We start from the raw sequence: 24,649 nt of genomic DNA on the forward strand, positions 1-24,649 counted from the left end.
CCTATCCCCATAGCTCATACTGCTCAAATGACAGAAATGTTCTGCTTTTCCGCAAACACATAAAGTGCCTTCCCACTTCAGGAACTTGGTAATTGCTATTCCTCTTTCTGGAACACTTTTCTTCCTTATCCTCATCTAATTAAATCTCATACATTATTAATATCTCTAGGTAAATATAACCTCAGAGAGGCCTTTTCTCAGTCTTCTATCTCAAATAGCCTGCTCACTATTCTATAACTCTCTCTTTTCTTTCCCTGATATTTTTTCTTCAAGGAATTTGCCAGTACCAAAAGTCATAAATATTATCTGTTTACTGGTTTATTTTCTGTGACCCTTCTAGAATGTTAAGTTCCAGGAAGATAGAAATTTTGCCTTATTTACTTCTGTAACTACAGCGCCTAGTTCAGTGGTAGCACGTGATATGGGATCCATAAAAATCTGTTCAGTGAATGAATAAATATGCTCAAAATGATACAGAATATATTTAAAACAAGAAAGAAATTTACAGCTAAGGAAAATAAGTAAGACTGAATTGAAGAGCTCTTTAATTGCAAGAAAAAAGGAATTAGTGATGCTGTGCTTGAATTTTATAACTCAGTATAACTTCCGATTTTGAAAAATTCTCATTGGAATTTGCTAAATTGTCCCTCTGGAGTTAACTGCCTTCTACCAGTAGTCAGGATACAAATATGCATCCATGATCCCAGGCTGATATCATTTGCATTTTTATTCTTTTATCCTTAGGGGATAACCAATGCTGGATCTTCAGGGAAAACAAAGCAAGACAGACAATGACAGTGATTTTGGAGAGTAATGATGCACTTAAAGTTTTCTGAAATAGCATGGTGTTTCCAATTGTAGAAGAGCCATGTAAAATAGACAACTCATGAATAAAAATTATTATAACAGTTGGAATAAGCTGGATCTATTAAAAAAATTTTTAAAAATAATTTAGGTCATGAAGATCCTAAAATAGAAAGTGGGAAGTTACCCTGAGTACGCCAAAAGATTGTTGTTTGGCATACATAGTTATATAGAGAAAGTAATAAATGCCATTCATTAACATGAATAAATGTATACAGTCCTACACAGAGCTTTGACCAACATCTAAGTTACTATCCATTAGTGGTTGTTGCCCCAAATCAGACTTATTCAAGGCATTCGGTTAAAGGCTTTACTGTAAAGAAGGTTATGTCTTAAAAAAGGAAAGAAAATATACATATACAGAACATCAAAGGGTAATTTGTATGGGAACTTAATGTTCTTCACGTGGTTATTGTGCCCTAAGTATGAGAAAATATAAGCTAATCTCAAGTTTGTTTATCAACTGCACATTCTATACTTAAAACTTACATAAACACACAGACACACATTCAATCCACACACACACACACACGAGACCAACCTTACATTGATCTTTCCTGCTTGAACACAAGAGTATTTTACTTCCAAGCATCAGTAAAATAATCAAGATAAAACATCCGAACAAATAATGTACTCCTAATTTGTAATTAGCAGCATTAACACATTACTGATTTAGCATAGCTCTCAATTTCTCATGAAACAATATTGAAAAGTGGGATCTTGTTTTTTATAGTAAGAGTAGAGGGTGTATTTATTGTATTTAATAAGAATATTGAGCCCTGGGAACAAACAGTTGCTCCTGAGCACATCCTGCTTCAAATGACACCTTGAGACTGCTTAAAATTATAGCTTCCTCTTTTGCAAAAAGAACTCAACTCGGTGGCTCAACTGTAGCAAACATGATCCAGGAAAAGTCATTAATGTAGATTCCATTGCCTATGAAACACCCAGTAATTTATATTAACTTTAGGAGGGTGGAAATTCATTTTCTTTTACAGTGCTAATATAGCCCAGTAAGGGTTGGTATACTGTCAATTATTTGTTGAATATTTGTTGAAAGGATGAACTTCTCAGACCTCAGTTTTTCATTAGGAATGAAGATAATAATACCTTATTGTTTTATTCTGGAATTATATAGGCAATTTTTGTGAAAGCCAATAGAAGAGCCCACAATGGTATGTTGCAGGTACTTAAAATATGCTTCATTCCTTGACATGGTGTGAAATGAAACCAGGTAGAGTAGGTATTTTTCTCAAAAATACTTATTGTAAGTACAATATTTATAAAAGTAATGAAGCATGCCAATATATATAATATCAAATTGCACTATAATGGGATAGTAAAAAATGCTCTTTTCATTACACTCTTATTCCTGCCATTACAACTATTGTCATCCTCTATGATCAATTTTATTAATTTCTGTGACCAGTCTCGAGGATACTTTTGCTCAAAGGTAAGCTACTTTACTAGATTCCTAGTTCCTCAAGGTCAGGGACAAGGCCTCACCTATAGCATCTGTCTGAATCATAAGAAATTGTTGATATTTGGCCAATTATGACATATAGGAATAGCAACTCCATATGGTTCAGCCAGTAGCTAGGCAATAAATATTTATTTTTTACAATGCAGGGATAAAACAGTAACTTTACGGAGTTGGCCTAAAAGTGATGCTGCAATATATGACTATAAACAAAATATAAACAGTGCACTAAGATCATCAGGCAAATGTCTTGCTTTGTGCTATTTGCTCTTGCATCTCCGAAACACAATTAATTCTTTGCTTGCATTATTTCCTTTATATGGGATATATCCCCTGGCCACCCAACAACCTCTATAATGTCCATTCCACTCCTTAAGACTCAGGTCAAATGCTACCTCCTCTGTAAGGCTTCTCCAGGCATGTCCTTTCTGTGCTCAGACTCTGCACCTCTGTCTATACACATACCTCAAGAATGTATATAGACTATAACAGCTTCATCAAAGAATATATTCCCAAAATAATCAAATTATTTTTATTTACAATATATTTAAAGAAACCTTATTTTTCTCTATTTTAAGAAAGAATTTATGTTATCCAACTTTGAGATGGCTTATATACTGTGTTAACATAACTGATACTACAATTTCTAAATAAAAACAAGTTTAATTACCAAAAAAAAGAATGTAGGGACTTCCCTCGTGGGGCAGTGGTTAAGAATCTGCCTGCCAATGCAGGGGACATGGGTTCGAGCCCTGGTCCGGGAAGAGCCCACATGCCACAGAGCAACTAAGCCCGTGCGCCACAACTACTGAGCCTGCACTCTAGAGCCCATGAGCCACAACTACTGAGCCCATGCGCTACAACTACTAAAGGCCGCGCGCCTAGAGCCTGTGCTCCACAACAAGAGAAGCCACTGCAATGAGAAGCCCACGCACCACAACAAAGAGTAGCCCCTGCTCGCCACAACTACAGAAAGCCCGCACGCAGCAACAAAGACCCAACGCAGCCAAAAATTAAATAAATAAATAAATTTATTTTTTAAAAAAGAATGTATGTAGATATATGTATGTGTCTATACACACACGTACATATATATGTGTAGAATTTATATACATAGTCTCTATACATCCATATACATCTATCTATAGATATACACCTACATTCAGCTTTACATATATGTATATCTATACATATATATGTATAAATATAGATACATCTACATCTATAGATAGAGGTATATGGATGTATAGAGAATGTATATAGATTATATATAGTATAGGAGTTTACTCTTATGAACGTGTCTCTGCTATTACCTAATTTGAAAGCAACCAAATTTATAGGTACACTGAAAAGACCTTTGCTTTCTCAAGGTATTTCATTTGAAAAAAAATCACTGATTTTTATTCTGAAGTTCCCTTATATGTAAATCAGACTTAAAAAATTTGCGCAAGTCTTTTCCCGCACTTTATCAGAAAGAGTATATAAATTCCTGGATTATACGAAACAGAATGACAGACTTTAGGTTATGTAAAATATAAACAATATGGCAATTATCAGCCATGTGTACTTCCTTACTATGTATTAAACAAAAACTTACCAGTCTCAGAAGTCCTTACAGAGAGTAAAGAAGATAACTGATTGCCATGACCAAATCTGGTATATGACCTTACAGAAATGTTATAGAGGGTGTAAGGTTTTAAGTCTGTTAAAATTATGTTTGTTGTTGAGGTGTTCTTCATGAATAAGGCATCTATATTTTTATAGAGCACTTCATAAGCAACAATAATCCCACTGGGTTTCTCAGGTGGTGACCACTTCAAACTTATTTCACTAGCAGTAACATCAATGACTTCAACATCTTGAGGTGATGATTCTGGTTCTGTGGGGAAAAAAACCAAAACTTTAAATACATGTTATTTTTTCATGCTTATTACTTCAGACACTAAAGGCAGCATGAGGTAGATGGCAATAAGCATGCAACACCATTTGCTTCTTTTTATTAAAACTGCACCCAATACTCTTACCATCTTCTGGAGTTCTCACAAAGATGTCATTTGCTTCGGACAAAGAACTTTCTCCAACACTGGTTGAGGCAGCCACTCTCATTTTATATTTTGTATATTTCTTTAACCCTATAAGGACAACAGGCAATTTGTTTAACGTCCTTAAAATAGTATTCTTGTATTAGTGCCATTTAACACAGGACTAGTGAAAATAACTTATTCGGGAGACTGGTTCTCTAAATCAGCCTCCTTATAATCCCAATCTCCCAAACTTCCTTGGGATGAGAGTCTTTCCATCTTGATGACATTTTAGTTTTTTCCTAAAATATTAAGGCAATCATCTGAGGCTGAAGAAATCATTTTTGGCACACTGCAAGGAGTACAGTTGATTTGGCACAAACACCATGTCAGCTCAATTACTTCAGCTGATTGTCACATACAATCAATCAAGCCATCAATACTGAGTTATTTTGATGTACCAGGCATAAAATCCCCTAGGTTAAGAGTATATTCTTAGGATACCTGTTATCTGATGACTTTATTTGCAGACAAATATAGTTAAAGAAAAACACATCTAATCAAGTAATTTCTGCAAGTATTTTTCAAGATATCCATGGGAGCATAGCACAACAAAATCTGGAATGATGCAACACGTGCCCTGCTGTGTTTAACGGCATAGAGAGATGTGTATTTTCCATCAGAAGAAGAATGTCGAAACAAAACTTTGTTCTACCTGTTATGAGAAAGCTGTTATCTATAGTAGTCATCTGGAATGCTCTGTTTGTATCCAGTTCCATTGCATAAATTGTATAATGAGTTATTTTTCCATTAGGATATTCTGGAGGATCCCAATATAACAAAATAGATGAAGAACTAATATTTTTATAGTTTATAACTTGAATGGAGCTTGGCACTTGAGAAGAAGAGTGAACAATTAATATGAATGAAAAGAAAAGTATTACAGTGTACAAGAGCAATATTTGCAGGTAATTATTTCAAAGGAAATACATTCGTACCTTGCTCACGTGTCCTAACATTGAGAACCGTTGGTGGTCCTTCTCCCATGATGGTGAAAGCAGATACACTAATCATGTGTTCAGTGAAAGGTACAAGTCTCCTGATAACGTAAGACAGCTGTTCAGCAGCAATGTCCGCGATATACTGGTTCCTTGAAGTTCCTATTCGAAATCAGTTTTTAAAAAATGTTTGGCTTTGTGATCAAGATCATTCTTGCTCACACAGTGAAATTTTAAACCCAATTTCACATTAATCATTAATCTCTCCATGTAATCCTTTATATGAAAGGTAGATATATAATTAATAATAAATATGCCAAATATACCCCAACAATATACATAAATAGTTTGTGATCATAATATAGTTTTGCTAGTTGTTATACACTATCCCGGAACAAGAGATTAGTGTTTTGAGAAAATATAACTTTCTAAAAAAGACAGGCTAGGAGTTTTTTCTGAAAAGACCATTAGGCAATAATATCAAATTTAAATATTATAAGTCAATGCTGCGTTATAATTTGAAAATCATAGAAATAAGGTTTTATTTGGACTCAAAATTCACCACACATTTGCTAAATCCATTAGTGATTTAAAGCAAGCACGCTTATAAAACTGCCACATAAATATGTCTGGACAAGGATTTCAGAAAATGTTAGTTTTTTTAGTTTTTTAGAACTTGCGCTTACAGTGTTAATTAGCATTTAGGCCAAACAAAGTATTTAAGGAAACATCTACATCAGAAATCATAGGCCTCTTAATTTTTAGTGTCTTCTAAAAATTAAGTCTTCTTTGCTCAGGAAAAACAGATCAATGAATGAAATAAACATATATTAAATGCAATGTGATACTTCTGCCTAATTCCATCATCAATAAAATAATATAACACTTTTAATTTGGAACGGAACAAATCAGAGAAAAAGCAGTAAGAAAAAAATTTTTTTCTCACTTAGCATTTTAGAAAAACCAGAGAGATAATTTAGATTTGTGTCTTCTAACCAAGTATTTTTAATTCGCTATATATGACATTCTCTTTTTAGAGACAATAAGATCCATTGACCCTGAAGAGCAAGTGTATACACTAATGACATCACCACATCATTGGGGTCACCTACACCTGTTTATCACCCCATGCACTAGAGTTGTAACTTTCTGACCTATTTACCTTCAGTGACATTTGAAAACCTATTAGTCAAAAACTGCAGAGAGTGTGAGGCCTGTAAATGATTTGAAGATATGTTAATCCCTTCCCATCACACCTGCTTTGGCAACTGTAATAACTGATTGTCTATGCAGCTTGGCTAGAGACTCTAGGGTGCTACTTTCTCTCCGAGGAAGGTCAGATGGGTTAGGAGGGGCCAGCTCCTGCCTGTGTGGCATTTCCATTTGCTGTATGAGGTTATCCGACAGTTAAAGAAGAAAAAATCTGACTCCAGCACATGGACCATTAATAATTGGGTTGAACTCCCAGCTAAGGTTCATATCTGTGCTAGCTAGTACTGGTGGTTTAAATACATTTCACAGAACAACAACAAAAAAAAATGTACCTACCAACTGTTGAAGGCTGGTCTTCAGCTCTGCTCCTCACAGGAAAGTTATTATGTGGATGACTGTTATACATAACTGAAGCAATCGAGTACAGGTCAGAAGACATCTCTGCTGAACCCTCAAATAATCCTGCCATTGACTCTACTATGTTCACAGTTTCTGGAGCCATGGGGTCTTTTATATACTGCAATTGAAAATAGATATTTACAAAGACTGCTCGTGACAGTTATGTTTCATAATGGCTTCACTCAAGGACTAGTTTCAAAAACTAGTAATTCTGGAATCATGGTTTTTTTAAAAATAATATTATTTCCATGACTGCTGTCTCTTTCACATTCCAAGATTTCATTCTGAAGCTACTAAAATCCTGCATCATTGTACCCATTGTGATCAATTCCGTATCTTAAGAGACCAATACTGTATTGTGGGAAAAAGGAGATAATTCGTTTCTGACTTAAGTTAGCTTCTTTATGGTAAAATTAGACATCCTCATGCAAAGGTTTCATGACTAAAATATTTTAACTGCTCACCCCCCAAAAATAAGTGTTCTAGGCTTACTGCTTTATTAATATGTGTTTTGCTTTGCCATCTATATGTCCTCATTTGTACACGAGGTGTGAGCAGCCTGCATGCCTGGTAGATACACGTCACTAATAATAGTTTAATCTATCATCGAGAGTAGTTACAGACATGAACAAAATTACATGGCAATAATTTTCAGAGTTCAAGGCAGACCTATCCAAGGCTCTGGATTTAAGGAATATTTTGGGTAACTGTGATTGTTCCTAGATGCCATAATGTATCTCACAAGTGTCGAGTTCACCAAAGTGGCAAATAATGAAGTGAAAACAAAATATCAGGAGCAGATTACAGATATACACAGTAGAGTTTTATGTTGGGACAACAAGAGGACTCTCTCCTTTCTTTCCCACATAGCATAACGGATTGAAAGAGAATGAGAAAATTTGAATATGGTCTAGGTTTCAGATGGTACCAAGACAATATCAGTAATTGTGTCAATTGTGGTAATGGAATTATTGAATAAATGAAAATGTCCATGTTTTGTAGGAATCCATACTTAGGCACGTAAGAGCAAAAAGATATGAAGTCTGGAATTTATTTCAAAATAGCCGGCATCAACAGCAACAACAACGAGAGACAGCTGGGGCAAGAATGGCAGCATGCTGATAATTACTGAATCCAGGTGATGGGTTAATGGGGCCACATTTTATAATACTCTTTTTTTCTCCATTTATACCAGTTCAAAATTTTCCAAAATGAAACAGTTTTGGGAAAAAAAGAAACTGTTGCAAGAACTACTCTCTTTTTGTCAATTCCTTTTCAAGTTCAGTTTCAAAACTCACTCCAAACCCTTTTTTTAAAAAAATAAAATTATTCTATTCCTTCTCAATTCCCTGCTCTCGTACCCTCAGAATTTGTAATTAATTCATAGTATAGGTTTTATTTATTTATAAAACTTTGGTACACCTGTGTTTTAATTATCTTACATGTTTTGGGATTGTGTTTACTCCGAGAGCCAAAAACAGGCTTTTAATTCCTTATTAACATAAAGCACTTAGTATTGTTAAAAAAGTAGTAGATACTCAGGAAAAATATCGGGATGGCAAGAAATTTTAAGGCAGTTTACTTATTTAACTAGCTACAAAGACAGCTCATTTAAATATTAACTTTTCTGAAAAATAAAAAAATGGAGAAAAGATGCAAGGATATCTCTAGTTCTCCAAATGATATTTATAAAATAAAATTATCTAAATCTTGTTACATCTTTAGCCAGAAAGTATTGTGATAAAAAGTAGGGAGACACCAATAAGATTTACTCTAAGAATACTGTGATAAAGCACTCTTGATAAGGAACCCGATATGGAACAAACTAAAGCTCTTCCATCTTTCAAGGCACACTTCAGCTCTGTCTCCACTGGGAAATCAGAGGAGGCATGAATCACAAACACATAATTCAGAGATGCTCTGGTAGTCCAGTCAATAGTTTATGCCTGAACCACACAGCTGTTTCCACTATCAATCAGCCACCCTTTGAGAATCCAGTGTACAAAGCACTATAAAGGGTACGACGGGGTAATACAAAGAATTTCCCCTGAACTATGATTTTGCATTAAATCTCTCATATTTTATACCAATGTCAGATAAGCTTTTGAGAGTTAAACCATCGTATCCTATCAATTAACTAAGTTAAGCATCTCTGTTTACAAACTGCTGTTTCAGCCTAAGAGCTGACCTGAGTTAATTCTATCTGAATTTTCCCAAATTCATTGGAAAGACCCTCCCTAACTACAAATGATTTGAACATTGGTTTTGTAAAAACCCAGAATGTTACTAATTATCACGAAGTGTGCCATGTTGTGAATATTTCCCACACTTTGCCTCTCTAAAAAGGTATTAAGTATTAGGTTTTTCAAAGGATGAAAAAGAAATAATTTTAAGAGCAAAAATGATGGGAAAGAACCAGAACTTAAGAGAGTAATGAGAAGGGGCTGAGAAGTAGGAGTGGAAATGAGGGATACAGAAGGGAATAAAGGCCCATCACAACTCCCAAAAGCTTGGACTCATTGAGTTAGCCCAGCATTCTCAACCTCAGCAGTAATAACATTCTGTGTTAGATAATTTTTTGTTATAGGGAGCTGTCCAGGGCATTGTAGGAAGTTTAGCAGCATCCCTGGTCCTTACCCACTAGAAGCATCTTCCCAGTAGTGACAGTGAAAGCTGTCTTCAGAGATTGCCAAATGTCTCCTGGAGAGCAAAAGTGCCCCTGGTTGAGGACAACTGAGTTAGGGAATGTCACAATTCATCAACATGAAAAGCTTCTCATATGCTACTTAGGAATCTTCAGAATTTATGTGAAAGAATTAGAAGTCTTCAGAGTTAAGTTCCTAATCCGCCTGAATAAACCAACCTGATTCTACATGTAACAGTCTTCATCATAACTAATGTGATTTTAAAAAAAAAAAAAAGAAAAAAACTCTAGTACATCTATCAACTTCCACTCACTAGAAGTCTGATCAATTGAATTAATGAAAATTTTGACTTATTCTTAAGAAATTCTTCTCTATTTTATTATAAACTATAACATGATTTGTGCTATTATCAACCAGTGGTAAAAAGAAGTTTACAATTAGCATATGTTTGGAAACCTTCTAATGGATACTATATCATTCTGCACATTATTTGGGTGATAAATCCTTAAGACTTGATTCTATTTATGTTCCTAATAATCAATGAAGTAAACTTGTCTCAAGCATTCCTTAACTACCTTCAAGTCCTGTCCTCAGCCTCAATCTGAAGCAACTGTCCAAGCATTTAGCTGGCTTTCTTCTCATACTCATCACTGACAAACACTGGTATACTTGAGAAATAGGTTGGATGAAAGGATGTATCTATACAAATCTCAGAAATTTCTAACACTACATAGCAAAGCAGTGTCTTTGGGGATAAAATGTCTCAGGGTTCGATTAGAATAACAAGTACAGTATGAGATTTTAGTGTGAAATTCAGCTAGAGAGCAATCCATTGAGAGATAACTTTAGGGATTTTCTAACTTTTGTCTCGGCAGAATGAGTCTCCCAAAGAAATTAATTTTATTCTTTGCATTGACAGAAGTAGAAAGTTTACACAAAAGGAGAAAATAATTCTGCTCAATTTGGCTCTAGTCAAACTACATATGGAATATTGTGTTCAGCTGAGAAAGAGGCTCATTGACAAATTGGAAAATATACACAGAAGAGTTATCAATAATATGAAGGACCTGGAAACCATGACTGATGAGAAACTGAGGATGTTAAGCCTTAGGGAAGCCATGACCGTTATCTTCAAATGATAAAAAGTTAAATCACTGTGTACTGTTATTACTACTGCAGAGACTAACATTTAAAGCTACTGTGAGTCAAGTACAGTGCTAAATACTTTTTCCCATGTGATATCACTTCATTATAACCTAAAGGGAAAGATATTATTATCTCCATTTTACAGTCATCTGTTCAAGTTCACAAAGCTAGTCATAGCAGAGGTGGGATTGGAACACATTTTCCTGGTTGCAAATCCCGAACTCAAAGTCATTATAAGCTACTGTGTGGGTCTATAGAGGAGAGATGGGACAAACTGGTAAACATTAGAGGACGAATATTTCAGGCCAAAACAGTTAAAGAACGGGGTAGTTTCTTATTTATCTATGTATATTCTGGACCTATCACAGTGCCTAGAACTTTATAGTTACCTAATAAATGCATGTCTGAGACCATAAGGAAGCATGGTTTAAAGCTTATAGAACAGGAGCTGCTTTTGTAGTAGTTGATACCCTATTGTCAGAGTTGATCAAATATTTTACCAGAGGCTGGATTCCCAATCATTTATTAGGTATGTTATAGATGACATTCATATATAAGCTGGAAGTTGAAATAACAGTCCTCAAACCCTGAGATTAAATTTTCTAATGTATTTCTTCAAATATGTTTTTAAATATCGAGAGTAAAATCTTATATGTATTTCAGCATGCTTGAATAACCTCTGTTTATTAAGAAACAAACAACTCATGAGAGGTCACTGGAAAAAATTTCAATAAGGATGATGAGATCAGGTCAAGCCTAGCATAGGATGATTATATTTTAATACTTTTTTTAAAGTGTCATCATCATAATATATGCACATGGCTAAAAATGCAAGAGATGATGAAGGATTTACAATGGAAATACTTCCCTGTCTGTACTTTTCCAGTTGCAAGTCTTACACTCCAGAAGCAACACTTTTTTTTTTGAGATTTTGAAATCAATCATTTATTTTAATTGAGATATAACTGACATATAACATCATATTACTTTCAAGTGTACAATATAATGATTCAATATTTGTATATTTGTTGGAAGCAACACCTTTAATCATTTCTGTTTTCAGTTCTTATGGCGTTACTTCTAAAGTCACTAGATAGCATACTTATACTGTTCTGTTAAGACTCACTTACTTTAGACAGTATCAACTGACTTTCTGCTACGACAGGAAAGCTAGATTACTTAAATAGATGCATATTCCCGTTCCCAGTCCATTCTCATTTTTATTTAGTTACTTTTTTAGTTTAAGTAATATACTTAAATATGGAAGGATTATTCTCATAGACGCGTGAAACACAAAAGAGTGGAGAGACTACAGTGGATAGCCTCTCTCGTGACCCCTCCACTATCCCTACCTCCTGTTGTTCATGCTTTTGTATAATCCCTTCCTCTTGGGTGGGAACTGTGGTTTGCATCTAACCAATGGAATAAGGCGAAGGTGATGTGATGTCACTCTCACAGTTATATTATACAGACTCTCCTCGCTGGCTTGATGAGGTAAATGGCCACGTTGGGAAAATTTTCTAGCAAGAAAATGTGGGGGATCCCCATGAGCTGGAGCTAAGGGTAGTCTCTAGTCAAAGGGCCAGCAAGAATCCAAGGCCCTCAGTTCTACAAAATCTGCCAAAATTCTACATGAGCCTAGAAGTAGATTCTTCCCCAGTCAAGGCTCCAGATGAGAACACAGGACAGTAAGCCACTTAATTGCAGCTGTATGAGACCCTAAGTAGGGAACCCATCTAAGCTGTCTGGATTCCTGACCTACAGAAACTGAGAGATGATAAATGTGAGTTGTTTTAAGCTTGTGGCAAATTGTTATACAACAATGGAAAACTAACGTAGTAAGCTAACAAAAATAGTCCAGGCAAGAGACTATTCAATCCTGAGCTGGGGTGGGGACACAGGAATGGAATATAGAGGTATGAAGGTCACACTGTGGAGGCAGAAATAACTGGCCTTAACATTGAGTGGCTATTAAATGCTAAGTAAAACCAAAGTCAGAGGTAATTCCAAGGTTTCAAGCCCTCATGAAGAGAGGATAATGGTACCAATAACCAAAAAGAGAGACATCAGGCATATAAAAATGCCATGAAAGCCTTCCAAATGCTTAGACAATGACCTTCAGATTGGAGATCTGTGGTGTGCCCAGTCCAAGGGGTTAGGAATTCTAAGCCTGTTATTTAGTATCTGGGTTTCAAGTCAGCCTCTCTCCAGGCCTTGTTCTTGACCACTAAAACTATTAATTGCCTTTACAGACTTTCTTCTTGTGTCCTGTGGGAAACTTTATATGCCCCCATCACTGTCCCAGAACCTCTGTCCAGTACATCTTCTTCATTCCAACTTCATCTCCTCCTTCCAATCAAGAACCAAGTCCTGTTATCCCAAAAAGGATGCTTGTTTTGTTTTGTTCTGTTTTATGAGTTTAAATGTGATGAGCCCTGGCAGAACTTCACCACAAATGATTTGAATTAGGGATGCAGAGTGTCAGAGAGAAAAATCATCATGGAAAACAAGGCAAAAGAGTCATGAAAATAGGAAGCAGTGGTTGAAACTGTGCGGTTATCAAAAAAAAAAGTGTAATGACATGGCTGAAAACAGAACTCTCTGCAATACCCTTATAATGAAGAAGTTATAACATTGTAAAAGAGCTTTTTTATTTTATTCATTTTTCATTGCACAAGGCCAAAATTTTTGCATAGTCACAGTATATGAAAGTGGAGCAAGTATTAGGGAGAAAATGGTTGTATCAAAAGCTGGAGAGTAGGAGGCAAACGAATGGATTTTGGAGGAGACAGGGAAGATGAGGACAGCTAAAACTATATTACCACCTTATCTGACACTTAGGAGACCACTGGTGACTTCTAACAAGATTTCAAGGATTTAAACAATTCTTGAGACAGGGTGTGGAGGCTATACTCTGAGAAGCTGAAGAGTGAATGGAAGAGTCCTTATCCTACATCAAGGTCAAGGAAGAGGATAATAAATGAATACACTAAGCCAGAGGTTTTATCTGTTATCTCCTTTACTCCTCATCATATAAGGTGGGTATATAAGCTCTGCTTTAAAAATAAGGGCAGCAAGTCTCCAAAAGTTGACTTGACCAAGGTCGTAGATCTAGAAAAGGGCAGAGCCTGGTCTAGGACCCTGGTTCATTTGGATTTAGAGCCTCTGCCATATGTCTCCCCACATCAACCTCTTGAAAGGTGAACCCAAACACCAATCACATGGGGAAGCAGAAATATCAATAAAGCGCCTGATCTAATGAAGAAAGGTACAATCACAGAAATAAAGAGAAGTATAATGTCTCCTTTTATTGAGACCTAAGGAAACTAATATTGAGTCCCAATGAGGGTGAAAGGTCCAGTGCCATGATTAACAAGTACGACAGGTCACAATTATTTAGCACCAAACTTACCATATGCCAGGGAACAAGCTCTAAGCTCTTTATACACATTAATCCACTAAACCTTCATTAACAATCCTGTGTTATAGGGACTCTTATAGTCCCTATCTTAGAGAAGAGGAAACTGAAATTCAGAGAGGTCAGGCCTACTTTCTCAAGGTTAAACCATCACTACGGGCAAAACCAAGGTTTAAACCCAAGCATATTTTCTCCTAGGCCCATGCACGTAACCTCTCTGCTGTACAGCCCAGTAAGTGACCAAATTAGGATATAAGCCCAGATTTGTACAGTACCAAAGCTCATGTTCTCTCTACTATGTCACAGAGACTGCAGATCATATAGATATAGGCAGAATCACAAAGAAGTCATTCCAGAATCTCTTAGTTTCAAGAGAAAAAGAGGTGTGGCTTGCCATTCAGTAGATGTCATTACAAGTGAGAGACCTGTCATCCGGTCCTAAAATAGTGAAGTATCTAATTTAAGGCCTTCTCAGCAGGAGCAGAGGATTAAGCTTTTGCCCTTTGCCTGAGTTGTCAACTAAAGTATCAGAGAAATCATAACTCAACATTTTTGCACAGAGGAATGGAGTCAACATTGGATTAAAATTTAACCCTGGGCCAGAGATGTCAAATGACTTGGAGTAATAAGTCCTGGCTGGCCAGAATGCATTAAGCACATAGTGAGGTCAACTTTCAGGTAGGTGTCAGAAATGGAGGAGAGCTGGGACTAGAAATAGAATAGATAATATATGTGGAGATAGGAAAAAACAGTGATTCTGGACCAAAAGAGTGGAACCTAATTACTGAATAACCATCAGGTAGTACCTCCAAGGTACAGAGATTGCTACACTCACTGGTCCCAAGTATATTTAATTTTTGTGAGCCCCAGGAGCCACCAATATCTGGATACAGCTAGTCTGCAGTCTTAGAGGGAACTCACAGGTGAACAGCTGGCTGGATGAGGTGAATGAAGACAGTGAAGGAAAATCACTGCTTCCTAACAGAAACGAAGGGGGAAAAAAGACTCCCGGTGTGAACAGAAGCAAACATTGTCCTCTTATTTTATATCTATGAAATGATTTCATCTTTTTTATTTATTTCATTTCTTTAATCAAATGTATATTGTTTGTTTGTTTTTAAATGAGGCAGCTTTGAGAAATTTGGCTTCCTAAGTAGGTCAAATCATTTGTCAACAACAGCTACTAAAATTACTGTGCCTTTCTTTGGCAACTATTCCAAATTACAAGCACAGCCTTAGAAGGAGTACTTAAATCATAACAGGAGTTTCCAAACAATTCATTAACTTAATTACCATAATAATATTCACTTATGGAAGTACCTTTAGTCCTGCTTAATTGCTCAATTAACATTTTTCATTGCTGAAAAAGAATAATAGCATTTAACTAATATATGTCCTAAAATGAAATATGATGAGCTAGATTATCGACATAGCCTAAATTTACTTCATTTTGTACTTTGAAGCTCATCAAATATTTTATGTTTGCATGTTGGCAAATCTCTCAAGTTATCAGGGTCAAAACCAAGTAGAAAGGGCTCACCAAGATAAGAAATTAAAGTGCAATACCTCATCTTTTCCTGTGAGCAAAGTATTTTCCAATATTACTCCTGTCTCAGAAACTAATACTTTCACTCGATATTGGTTAATGATTCCATTTGGTTGTCGTGGTTTCTTCCAAGTAATGCTTATTTCTGTGGCTTCTACTTCTGCAACTTGCAAATCAAATACTGTACCTGGAACTAAAAAAAGAGAATAAGAAAAGGGAAATTTAAAAATACATTCTCAAATTTTTAAAAATTCCCTTAATTCTTAGTTCACGATTGAAGATATATAAGCAATTCTATTAGAAAACAGACTAAAACAATTTACTAATTTATTAATAATTAAATTTGTATCTGATCATTTAAAATATACAGATATTTAAAGTGAAATTTCTACACGTTGTTCTCAAAATGTACACAAGAAACAGAATAACATGGAATAATTTTCCCAAATCAAAATGTCACAATATTTGTTCAAAACAAATTAATTAATAAAAATAACTTCCCAGGGAAAGTTGTTTATGACTGATGAATGCCCAGTAGAAATCCTGAAGACTTCACAAAAATTACAACATACCAAAAGATAATATCCAGAATACCGTGAATGAAATTACATGTAGTTGGTAAAAATCAATTAGGCAAATTTTAATTCATTACATTAAATTGTTTGAAGAGTTAATTGATATTTTCCTGCTGATTTTACAAATTACGTGCATCTCAAATTTCAGATGCCCTCACTCTTTGCAATAGTAAAGAAAAAGAGAGAAAAACTGACAATTGGTTTAAGATAAAGCAAGAAGTACTTAAATTCTAGTTAGAAAGTCATCAAGTGGTAATCATTTTGTAATGTATAAAAGTATAAAATCACTAAATAAATAAATGAATGAATGAATGTATGTATGTATGTATCTATGTATGTCACCAAGAGCAACCTCTAGGAAACCTCCCAGGGCCACAGGAGTAATGAACCAAGAGTAAACCTGCTCTGGGCACTTGTCCACTTTCTGTCTATAGTTCATTGTATGATTATAAATAACCAATTCACCCCTCCACCTTTAGTTTCCCTATCTATAAAATGGGTGTGATTAAAACTTTCCTATCACTATACAAAGTCAGGAACAAATTCAAAAGACTTTATAATATGTTGGTTCAAGAAAGAGAAAATGAGATGTAAAAATATTGTCCTTTATGATTAGGACGTGGTCACACATTAAATTCATTTCCCTAATTTCCCTATTTCCCTAAGCTGAGATATTTCACAGTAGTACAGGTTTACCAAATTCCAGTTAGAAGAAAGACATATTAGGGGTATAATACAAATGAAGAATGACTCTGTTCTCCTTTAAGATAACAAAAAGGAACTGAAAATTAATGTCACAACTCCTATAAATATTATTATAATTAACGAACCTAATTATGCTTAAGTTAACCATGTAGTAAGCTCCTGTAACCATGTAGTATTTTATCCAGTAGATTAAGAGTTGGGTTTTTTTTTTCTTTGTCTCTATGAAGTAATCAGTAAAAAAAAATCTCCCTGGATATTATAACAATGTAAATATTTCTAAATGTTTGTTGACTAGTTAATGGCTAGATGGATGAATTCTGGACTAAGAGCATATCTGATTACTGCAGTCAAATTTCCAGTGTCCAGTATGGGTAAAACCTGTGCTCAAAACTGAAATAAACATAACATGGGTACACCTATAATTTGCCAATTGTTTGCATCTCCTTTTCTAAAAACATTTTGGTATATCTCTATATAGAAGGATAACTCTTTAGATTGATTTCCCCAAAGGTGTTCTAATCTGAAGGAAAAATAGTTTGACCTTTGAAAGACTGAGGAAGAGTTCTAGGCTAGAACCCTACAATCACTGATTGATTCATTCATCATTCAACAGACTGAGGACTCATCATACAGTCACTGTTCTAGGCGCTTGAGGATAGAGGAAGGAATAAAACAGATAAAATCCTTTGCATAGGTCACCTCTTACATGTTTTATTTCATTAACATACGCTGTTCCTAAAGCTTATGTTTCTATCATCATATATGCCAATATACATTTTTCAAGAGTAGAGAACCTTTCTAATTAACCATGTAGTATGAGAACAACACAACTATTTAAATAGCAAAACTCCAATTCCACCTTTCTTTGACATTTTATTTTGGGGTCGCTATGTAGACAAACTCTCAGTATTGCATAACATAAATCAAAGAAGAGACCTGGCACTTTTCCATCTAATTTGAACTCATGTAGAATCTTAACTGAAAAAGCCAGTTTAATAACTACATTGATCAGAATAGTCAGATAACTAAACCCTGCCTACTATAAAATAAGTGAAATGGTCAGTCCCATGTGATGTAACATAATAATGTAGTAGGATACCAAACATTACCCAGTACAGCAGTATATTTTAAATGTACTGTCTCTTATTCTGTTAGCCAAACCTAAAAATAGTAGCAGACACTGTTTCTCTATCTTTTGATTTATACTTTTCAATATAACTTAGTAAGTATTGCCCCATGACACTAATGCCTAAAGTTACAATCCAACTTTAAGTGGTTCTATGTTACCCTAAAAATGTACCCCAAACTTGTGAAGAATGATTCTAAGGCTGTCTCTTTTTTTTATGAAAGAAGAAAAAGCTTAGGGGATAAAGGAAATGGAGTAGACAGCATTGTATCTTGTCTTTAGAAAGATACTTGATATGTTACACCACAAATTCTTATGGGGAAACCAGAGAAGTGTGGATTAGATCAAACTTCTTTAATATTGATACCAAATTAACTAAAGAAAATCAAACACACAAAGCAATTATTCATGGTTCAGCATCAATTCTGAAGGTGTTGTCCATGGGGATGACCTAAGAATCATTCTCAAGTCAATACATCTATAAATTTTACTAAGAAATGGGAAACAGAGTACACATATGATTGGTAAAAATATATTCCAAATGATTTGGAGTTTGCAAATGAAAAATTCTTAGAAAAAAATGAAATGGAGACAAATGGCACTGGGGTAGAGAAAATACATTAAAATAAGTCTGCCATTATCTAGCAAATTAAACTTCCATTAGAAGTGACTTTTGCAAAAATCTACTGAAAAATAAAAGTCATGGAGAATCGTGAAAAACACAAAGTTCAGAGTTTCTCAGTGATCTCCCTACAAAGATGTTGCTACTATTTGCAGAAAGTAGCAAATTGAAACTACTAAGGACAAATGTCTTCACTTCCATAGTTTATTTATGGGGGAGTAAATATGGATTTCAATACTTTGTTTGCTTTTAAGAAATGATGTTAACCTCCTTAAAAGATATTTGACACTAGTGGCAGAGAAGTTTTAGGGGATATTGAAGCAACAAAATTTACTTAAGTTTCTTTAATCCCGATACAAATAATAAGAAAATTCTGTTGCTTATGTTATATTCAGCAGATGACCTCATTTTGGAATAGGCAACTATGATGTTTTATAACATTAGAGATTATTAAATTATCATTTTTTTCCAAAACCATCTCTTCTTCATGCCTATGTAGAAATCTGCTCAGTAAAATATTAACGGATATGTAGAAACATTATGAAATACATAGGATAACTGCTTTAACAACATCATGTTGATTTTCTTTGATAATCAAAGTAGACCATGGACCATATGATTCTCAGTATTAGAGAAATCAGCCCCATTAAAATGTGATAGCACATATTTTCTATAAGAAAGCAGTTCAATATTTTTCTATGAATATCTGGAGATTTGTTAGAACCCCAGTTGTTTTAAAATATATTAATTTAAAAGCTGGTCCTAATTAATTTTTTACATAGACTATAGACTACTTTTAAATATGGAGAAAAAAATAAATTGAGTAGCTTTAATTAGAATACAAAGAACCCTGTTGTATCAATGAATAAAAAGAATAATCTAAAACCAAGGTATAAATTTTAATTGAAAGTATCTAGTTCTAATGAGTTATTAGATTGTTCTCATATAGTCTAAAGATTCCTTTATGGCAAAGTTTTAATTAGTGGGACCAGGATTAATTAGTGTTGTCAGAGTCTACATTCACTGCATTTGCCCCAGCATTCCACTGAAACTCCCTGAGAACTCCATGGAGAAGCAGGCATACAGAGGTAAGAACTGTGCCACGCCTGCCCTTAGAGAAACCCACCTGTTGCCAGTGGGTTCTCCTGAAAGCCACCTGGATGTGGTCTACATGGTGAGTAGTTCAGGAGGCAGTAGGATAAAACTCAGGATACACTGCTCGTTACACAGGGCAAGTAGAGCCATCTATTCAAAATAACTTGGTGTGAAAAATAACCCATGTGAAATATGTTGAACAATGTCCTTAAAATTCTACTTATTATTTTGTCAATAAAAAGTACAGATATAAAGAAAGGGAAATAAATGCTTAAACGATATCCCAAATAAACAAAATGGCACTGTATGTGGCAATGTATTATCTATTTCCCTATTTTGGTCAGATGCTGTAGGCCAAGAATGATGACAATAAAACAATAATCTTAAATTGTGGATTCAGTTTAGGAGCACCAAAATCGGCTTGGCTTGAAAGAAGATTGAATTTATTTAATTGCATAACATGAGAATAGAAATTGGTCAGTTGGGTTGGTTGAGAAAAGACCAAATTCAAGGGCTCTAAGTCTGACGAAGGCCAGATTGCTCTGTGGTATTTGACAACCATCCATAAATCTGTCTAGATTTCTTGAAAATGCTTAAGAGCAGGTTTAGGTGGAAGTGGGAGAAATTTCAGGTCTCATGGAGAAGACATACAATGCTAAGACTCTTCTGATAGAAATACAATGGAAAAAGTTTTGATATGAAAAAATGAGAACATTTTGTTAATGAGCGTGCCTCTCTTTTTTAACCTGTGTATTGAAACCGTATACACATTAGAATTTTCATTTGAAATCAATGTAACATAATTTTTACGTTCTTTCAATAGCAAAATATTATCAAGGGTTGTTCTTTGAAATGGGGGAGAAGTACAAAATTCCCTAATAGTTGCTGCCCTCTCATGGTGAAACAATTGAATGATTTATCTGATGAAGGTATGCCCAGCCTCGTGTGTATGCACGTGCGTCTGTGCACACTGTGTACTTAATTCACAAATTACTGTATGTTAGCTATCACACAAAATCTGAAAACTTTTTCAAGTGTTAGTGTGACTGTAAAAAAATTATTGTATTCTCCTAAATAATTACAATATCTAAATAGAAATGAAGGCATTGAGCAAGTTTGGTGTGGGCCCAGAAAACAGGTTGTGAAATGGCATGGTAACATTTTTTGAAACACTACAGTTTGCCTTAGACTGTGACGTTTAATATATACAAATAAAAAATTTCTTCAGGAGAAACTTTTTAAAATAATTTCAGTATATTCTGGTAAATTCATATTATGCACCTTCCAGAAATCCTCACTTCCTTAGAATATCCTTTTGATTATAAATATACTTTGTTATAGGTATTGTGGGATACATGGATTTCTCTGAACGTTATTCTGTGGGAAGAGTCAACATTAAATAATGTGGTTTAAACCATGTTAAATGTGTTCATTTGTTTAAGTATTCTTGAGATTTTGCCAGTACTATTCATTGTGAATTATGCAGGCTGATACTGCATGTAATGTTTCCTATAATGTTTACTTGATCTTTGGTCCCTCTTATTATGAAGCATGCTATGGGTTTAGTGTTCTAAGGAACACATGTTCAGAATGTACTAGGTAGTAATCTGATAAGGAAATAACATGAATTAGGTAAATATCAACCAAATAGCTTCTAATACGATGTTTAACCGATGCAATGAAATTCTCATTAACACACTAGAGGAGGCGTTCTTACCTCCTGGAGGAGTGAATACTGAAATATTTGACTTGGGTCCAATCCCTGCACTGGTTTCAGCCGCAACACACACGTCATACTTTGTAAATGGTGTTAGATTAGTGAATGCAAACTTAAGGTCTTTTGTGCTATTATCCAAAATCTGACCTGCAAAAAGCAAAAGATAATTGTGGATTATTTACTCTTCAAGCATGTAATCATTCTTACATTTAAGTATAGAGCAACTAAAGTGTTAACATATGCACTAACATTAACTATTACAATTTTAAAAGTGAATATAGGGCTTCCCTGGTGGCGCAGTGGTTGAGAATCTGCCTGCCAATGCAGGGGACACGGGTTCGAGCCCTGGTCTGGGAAGATCCCACATGCCGCGGAGCAACGAGGCCCGTGAGCCACAACTACTGATCCTGCGCTTCTGGAGCCTGTGCCCCGCAACAAGAGAGGCCGTGACAGTAAAAGGCCCGCGCACTGCGATGAAGAGTGGCCCCCGCTTGCTGCAACTAAAGAAAGCCCTCGCACAGAAACGAAGACCCAACACAGCCAAAAATAAAAAAAAAAAAAAAAAAAAAAAAGTGAATATATCTTAAACATTTAGCTTAGTGTCACACTGGTGTCAATTTACTTAAAATGGAAAAAAAATGAAAATCTTGCAGTACTTAAAATTACTTTTATATAAAGCCCTATTGAACCATAGTGTTATTTTTTGACATAGTTAAAATGAACACATTAGGGTTTTTTTCTTTTTTAATTATTATTTATTTATTTATTTATTTTTTTGGCTGTGTTGGGTCTTCGTTTCTGTGTGAGGGCTTCCTCTAGTTGTGGCAAGCGGGGGCCACTCTTCATTGCGGTGCGCGGGCCTCTCACTATCGCGGCCTCTCTTGTTGCGGAGCACAGGCTCCAGATGCGCAGGCTCAGTAGTTGTGGCTCATGGGCCTCGTTGCTCCGCGGCATGTGGGATCTTCCCAGACCAGGGCTCGAGCCCGTGTCCCCTGCATTGGCAGGCAGATTCTCAACCACTGCGCCACCAGGGAAGCCCACACATTAGATTTTACCAATATAAAAACAGTGACAGTGTTTAATACTCAAATTCATTCAATTAAAATGTTAAATATTTTCACTATCTTCTATAAAAAGATATATTTAGAAAATTTCTGTAGCTTAGCTTCTGAGCAAAATTTCTTAACTGGGCCATCATCAAAATTCCTTAAATCCTCAACTTTATCTCCGAATAGTCTTTTCCGCTTCTTGCTCTAACTGAAACCTAGCTCTCCCCTGAGACCACTGCTTCTGTTGCCTACAGCCACCCTGAATGGTGGTGACTGATTTTTCCCCACAGCCCTCAAGTGACTAGGCAGCCAGGTGTGGCATGTGTTCTCCTTGCTCTTCTTTGCTCTTAGACAATTCTAGCTCCTCCTTAGAAAAGCCCACAGCTTCAGCTCTCATGCCATCGGTGACATCCACTGACTCTCATTGTTGTAGTGATCTGTGGACCCCAGGGTCACTCACTCTCATTCTGGATGGTTTAGCTCTTGCTTCAATGGCATTTTCTTCAATGCTACCATCTTAATTTGTGGTGATTTCAATATCCTTAGAGATCATCCTTAAACTACTTCAAGCTCTCCTTAAATAATCTAGTCCTCCACCTGATCTCAGCCACTCCCTCACAGTCATAATAGACATCGCTATTACCAATAACTGCAAATCCTAAATTATCTTAATTTCATGCAGCTGTTTCTGACCACACTTCCCGTCTCCTGATCACTACTCTAGAAGCCAGAACCAACAATTCTTTGGGACCGCCAATCCATTGATCTTACCACCTACTTTATTTTATTTTGTTTGGTTCTTCACCACTTGATGTCTACTCTTTATCCAGCCTCAGTGTCATTGTCAGTAATAATCACTGCCTTACATAAGCCCTCTCTTGTTGAAGGGAACTGGAGAAAAACACAAATCCACTCTGACTGATATCACTTTATTCATGACCACACTTCAAATGAGCCCTAAATGGTACTCAGCACCTTACTTAACTTCAGTAGTACAGTCACTCTCTACTCTTCTAGATAAATATTTACACTTTTTCTTCCCAGTTGATTAATTGGAAAAATTAATCATTCAGAAGACATGTGCCACATACTCCCACCAACACAACTACCTATTTACAGCATCTGCACCCACAGACTCTGCCTTATAACCTGTTACAATGGATAAACCATCTGGATTCTTATCTCAAACCAATCCCTACATTTGAGCAAAAGATCTCATTTTCTGCCTACACAAAGATATCTTTCCAATAATTCCTGCCTTTCTTATATCATCAACATATCCTTTTTTTTATTTATTCCCATCAGCAAACACACATGCTTTGCTTGTTCCCTCTGAAAAGAAAACCCGTCGATGCTGCTTACCCCTCACCCCCACTACCCACTTCCATTCACTGCTTCACTTTGCAGCAGAACTCAAGAGTTGTCCATTACCCACTGCTCCAATTCTCTTCTCCCATTCTCTCTTCAGTCTACTCCAAGCAGGCATTTACCCCACATACTCCATCATAACTGCTCTTGATAAGATCGCTAATGACTTCCAGGTTGCTAAATTCGATAGTTACTGAATACATTCTCTTGACTTACCAGCCTCACAGATACAAGAGTACTTTGTCAAAATTTTGTAAAATAGTATTGATAGAAAAGGTATGTCTGGGTATCCATGTGTGTCTATGTATTGAGGAGGGAGGGGGAAAAACAGACTGCCATATCTTTAGGCCTGCAAATATTCCAGAATTTTAGGAGCATAAGGTACTCAGGGATGAGAAATAAAGTTTACTCATGTGTTTCATGATAGATTCCTAGAAGTTCCCAAATGAATAATTTGGACATTTGTCAATTAAGACTTACCTGATGGTCCATATAATTCAACTCTGTAACTAAATTTTCCTGTAACTGTAGTTGGTGGGTCCCATGAAACTGAAAAGGACTTCCCTGTAATGTTACCTGTTACAAAGTTTTGTGGTGGTCCTTCAGGCACTAAAATGATTACAGAAAAAAAAAGAATAAATAATAGATATATATTTAAAATTT

General features: G+C 35.5%; 1 protein-coding gene across 9 annotated transcripts in view; it reads right to left on the minus strand.

The window, feature by feature from the left end:
* PTPRQ (protein tyrosine phosphatase receptor type Q) overlaps window positions 1-24,649 on the minus strand; it is a 258,054-nt gene that overhangs the window by 162,537 nt on the left and 70,868 nt on the right. For all 9 annotated transcript variants that reach the window (XM_061204869.1, XM_061204868.1, XM_061204865.1 and 6 more), the window contains 8 exons: window positions 24,467-24,595; window positions 21,570-21,716; window positions 15,750-15,922; window positions 6,912-7,092; window positions 5,364-5,525; window positions 5,081-5,260; window positions 4,369-4,476; window positions 3,942-4,223 (listed from right to left, as the gene is read on the minus strand). In XM_061204869.1, the coding sequence (XP_061060852.1) occupies window positions 3,942-4,223; window positions 4,369-4,476; window positions 5,081-5,260; window positions 5,364-5,525; window positions 6,912-7,092; window positions 15,750-15,922; window positions 21,570-21,716; window positions 24,467-24,595 (1,362 nt within the window). The remainder of the gene's footprint in view (window positions 1-3,941; window positions 4,224-4,368; window positions 4,477-5,080; window positions 5,261-5,363; window positions 5,526-6,911; window positions 7,093-15,749; window positions 15,923-21,569; window positions 21,717-24,466; window positions 24,596-24,649) is intronic.

Source organism: Eubalaena glacialis, chromosome 11, assembly GCF_028564815.1.
Source record: "Eubalaena glacialis isolate mEubGla1 chromosome 11, mEubGla1.1.hap2.+ XY, whole genome shotgun sequence".
Lineage (NCBI taxonomy): Eukaryota > Metazoa > Chordata > Mammalia > Artiodactyla > Balaenidae > Eubalaena > Eubalaena glacialis.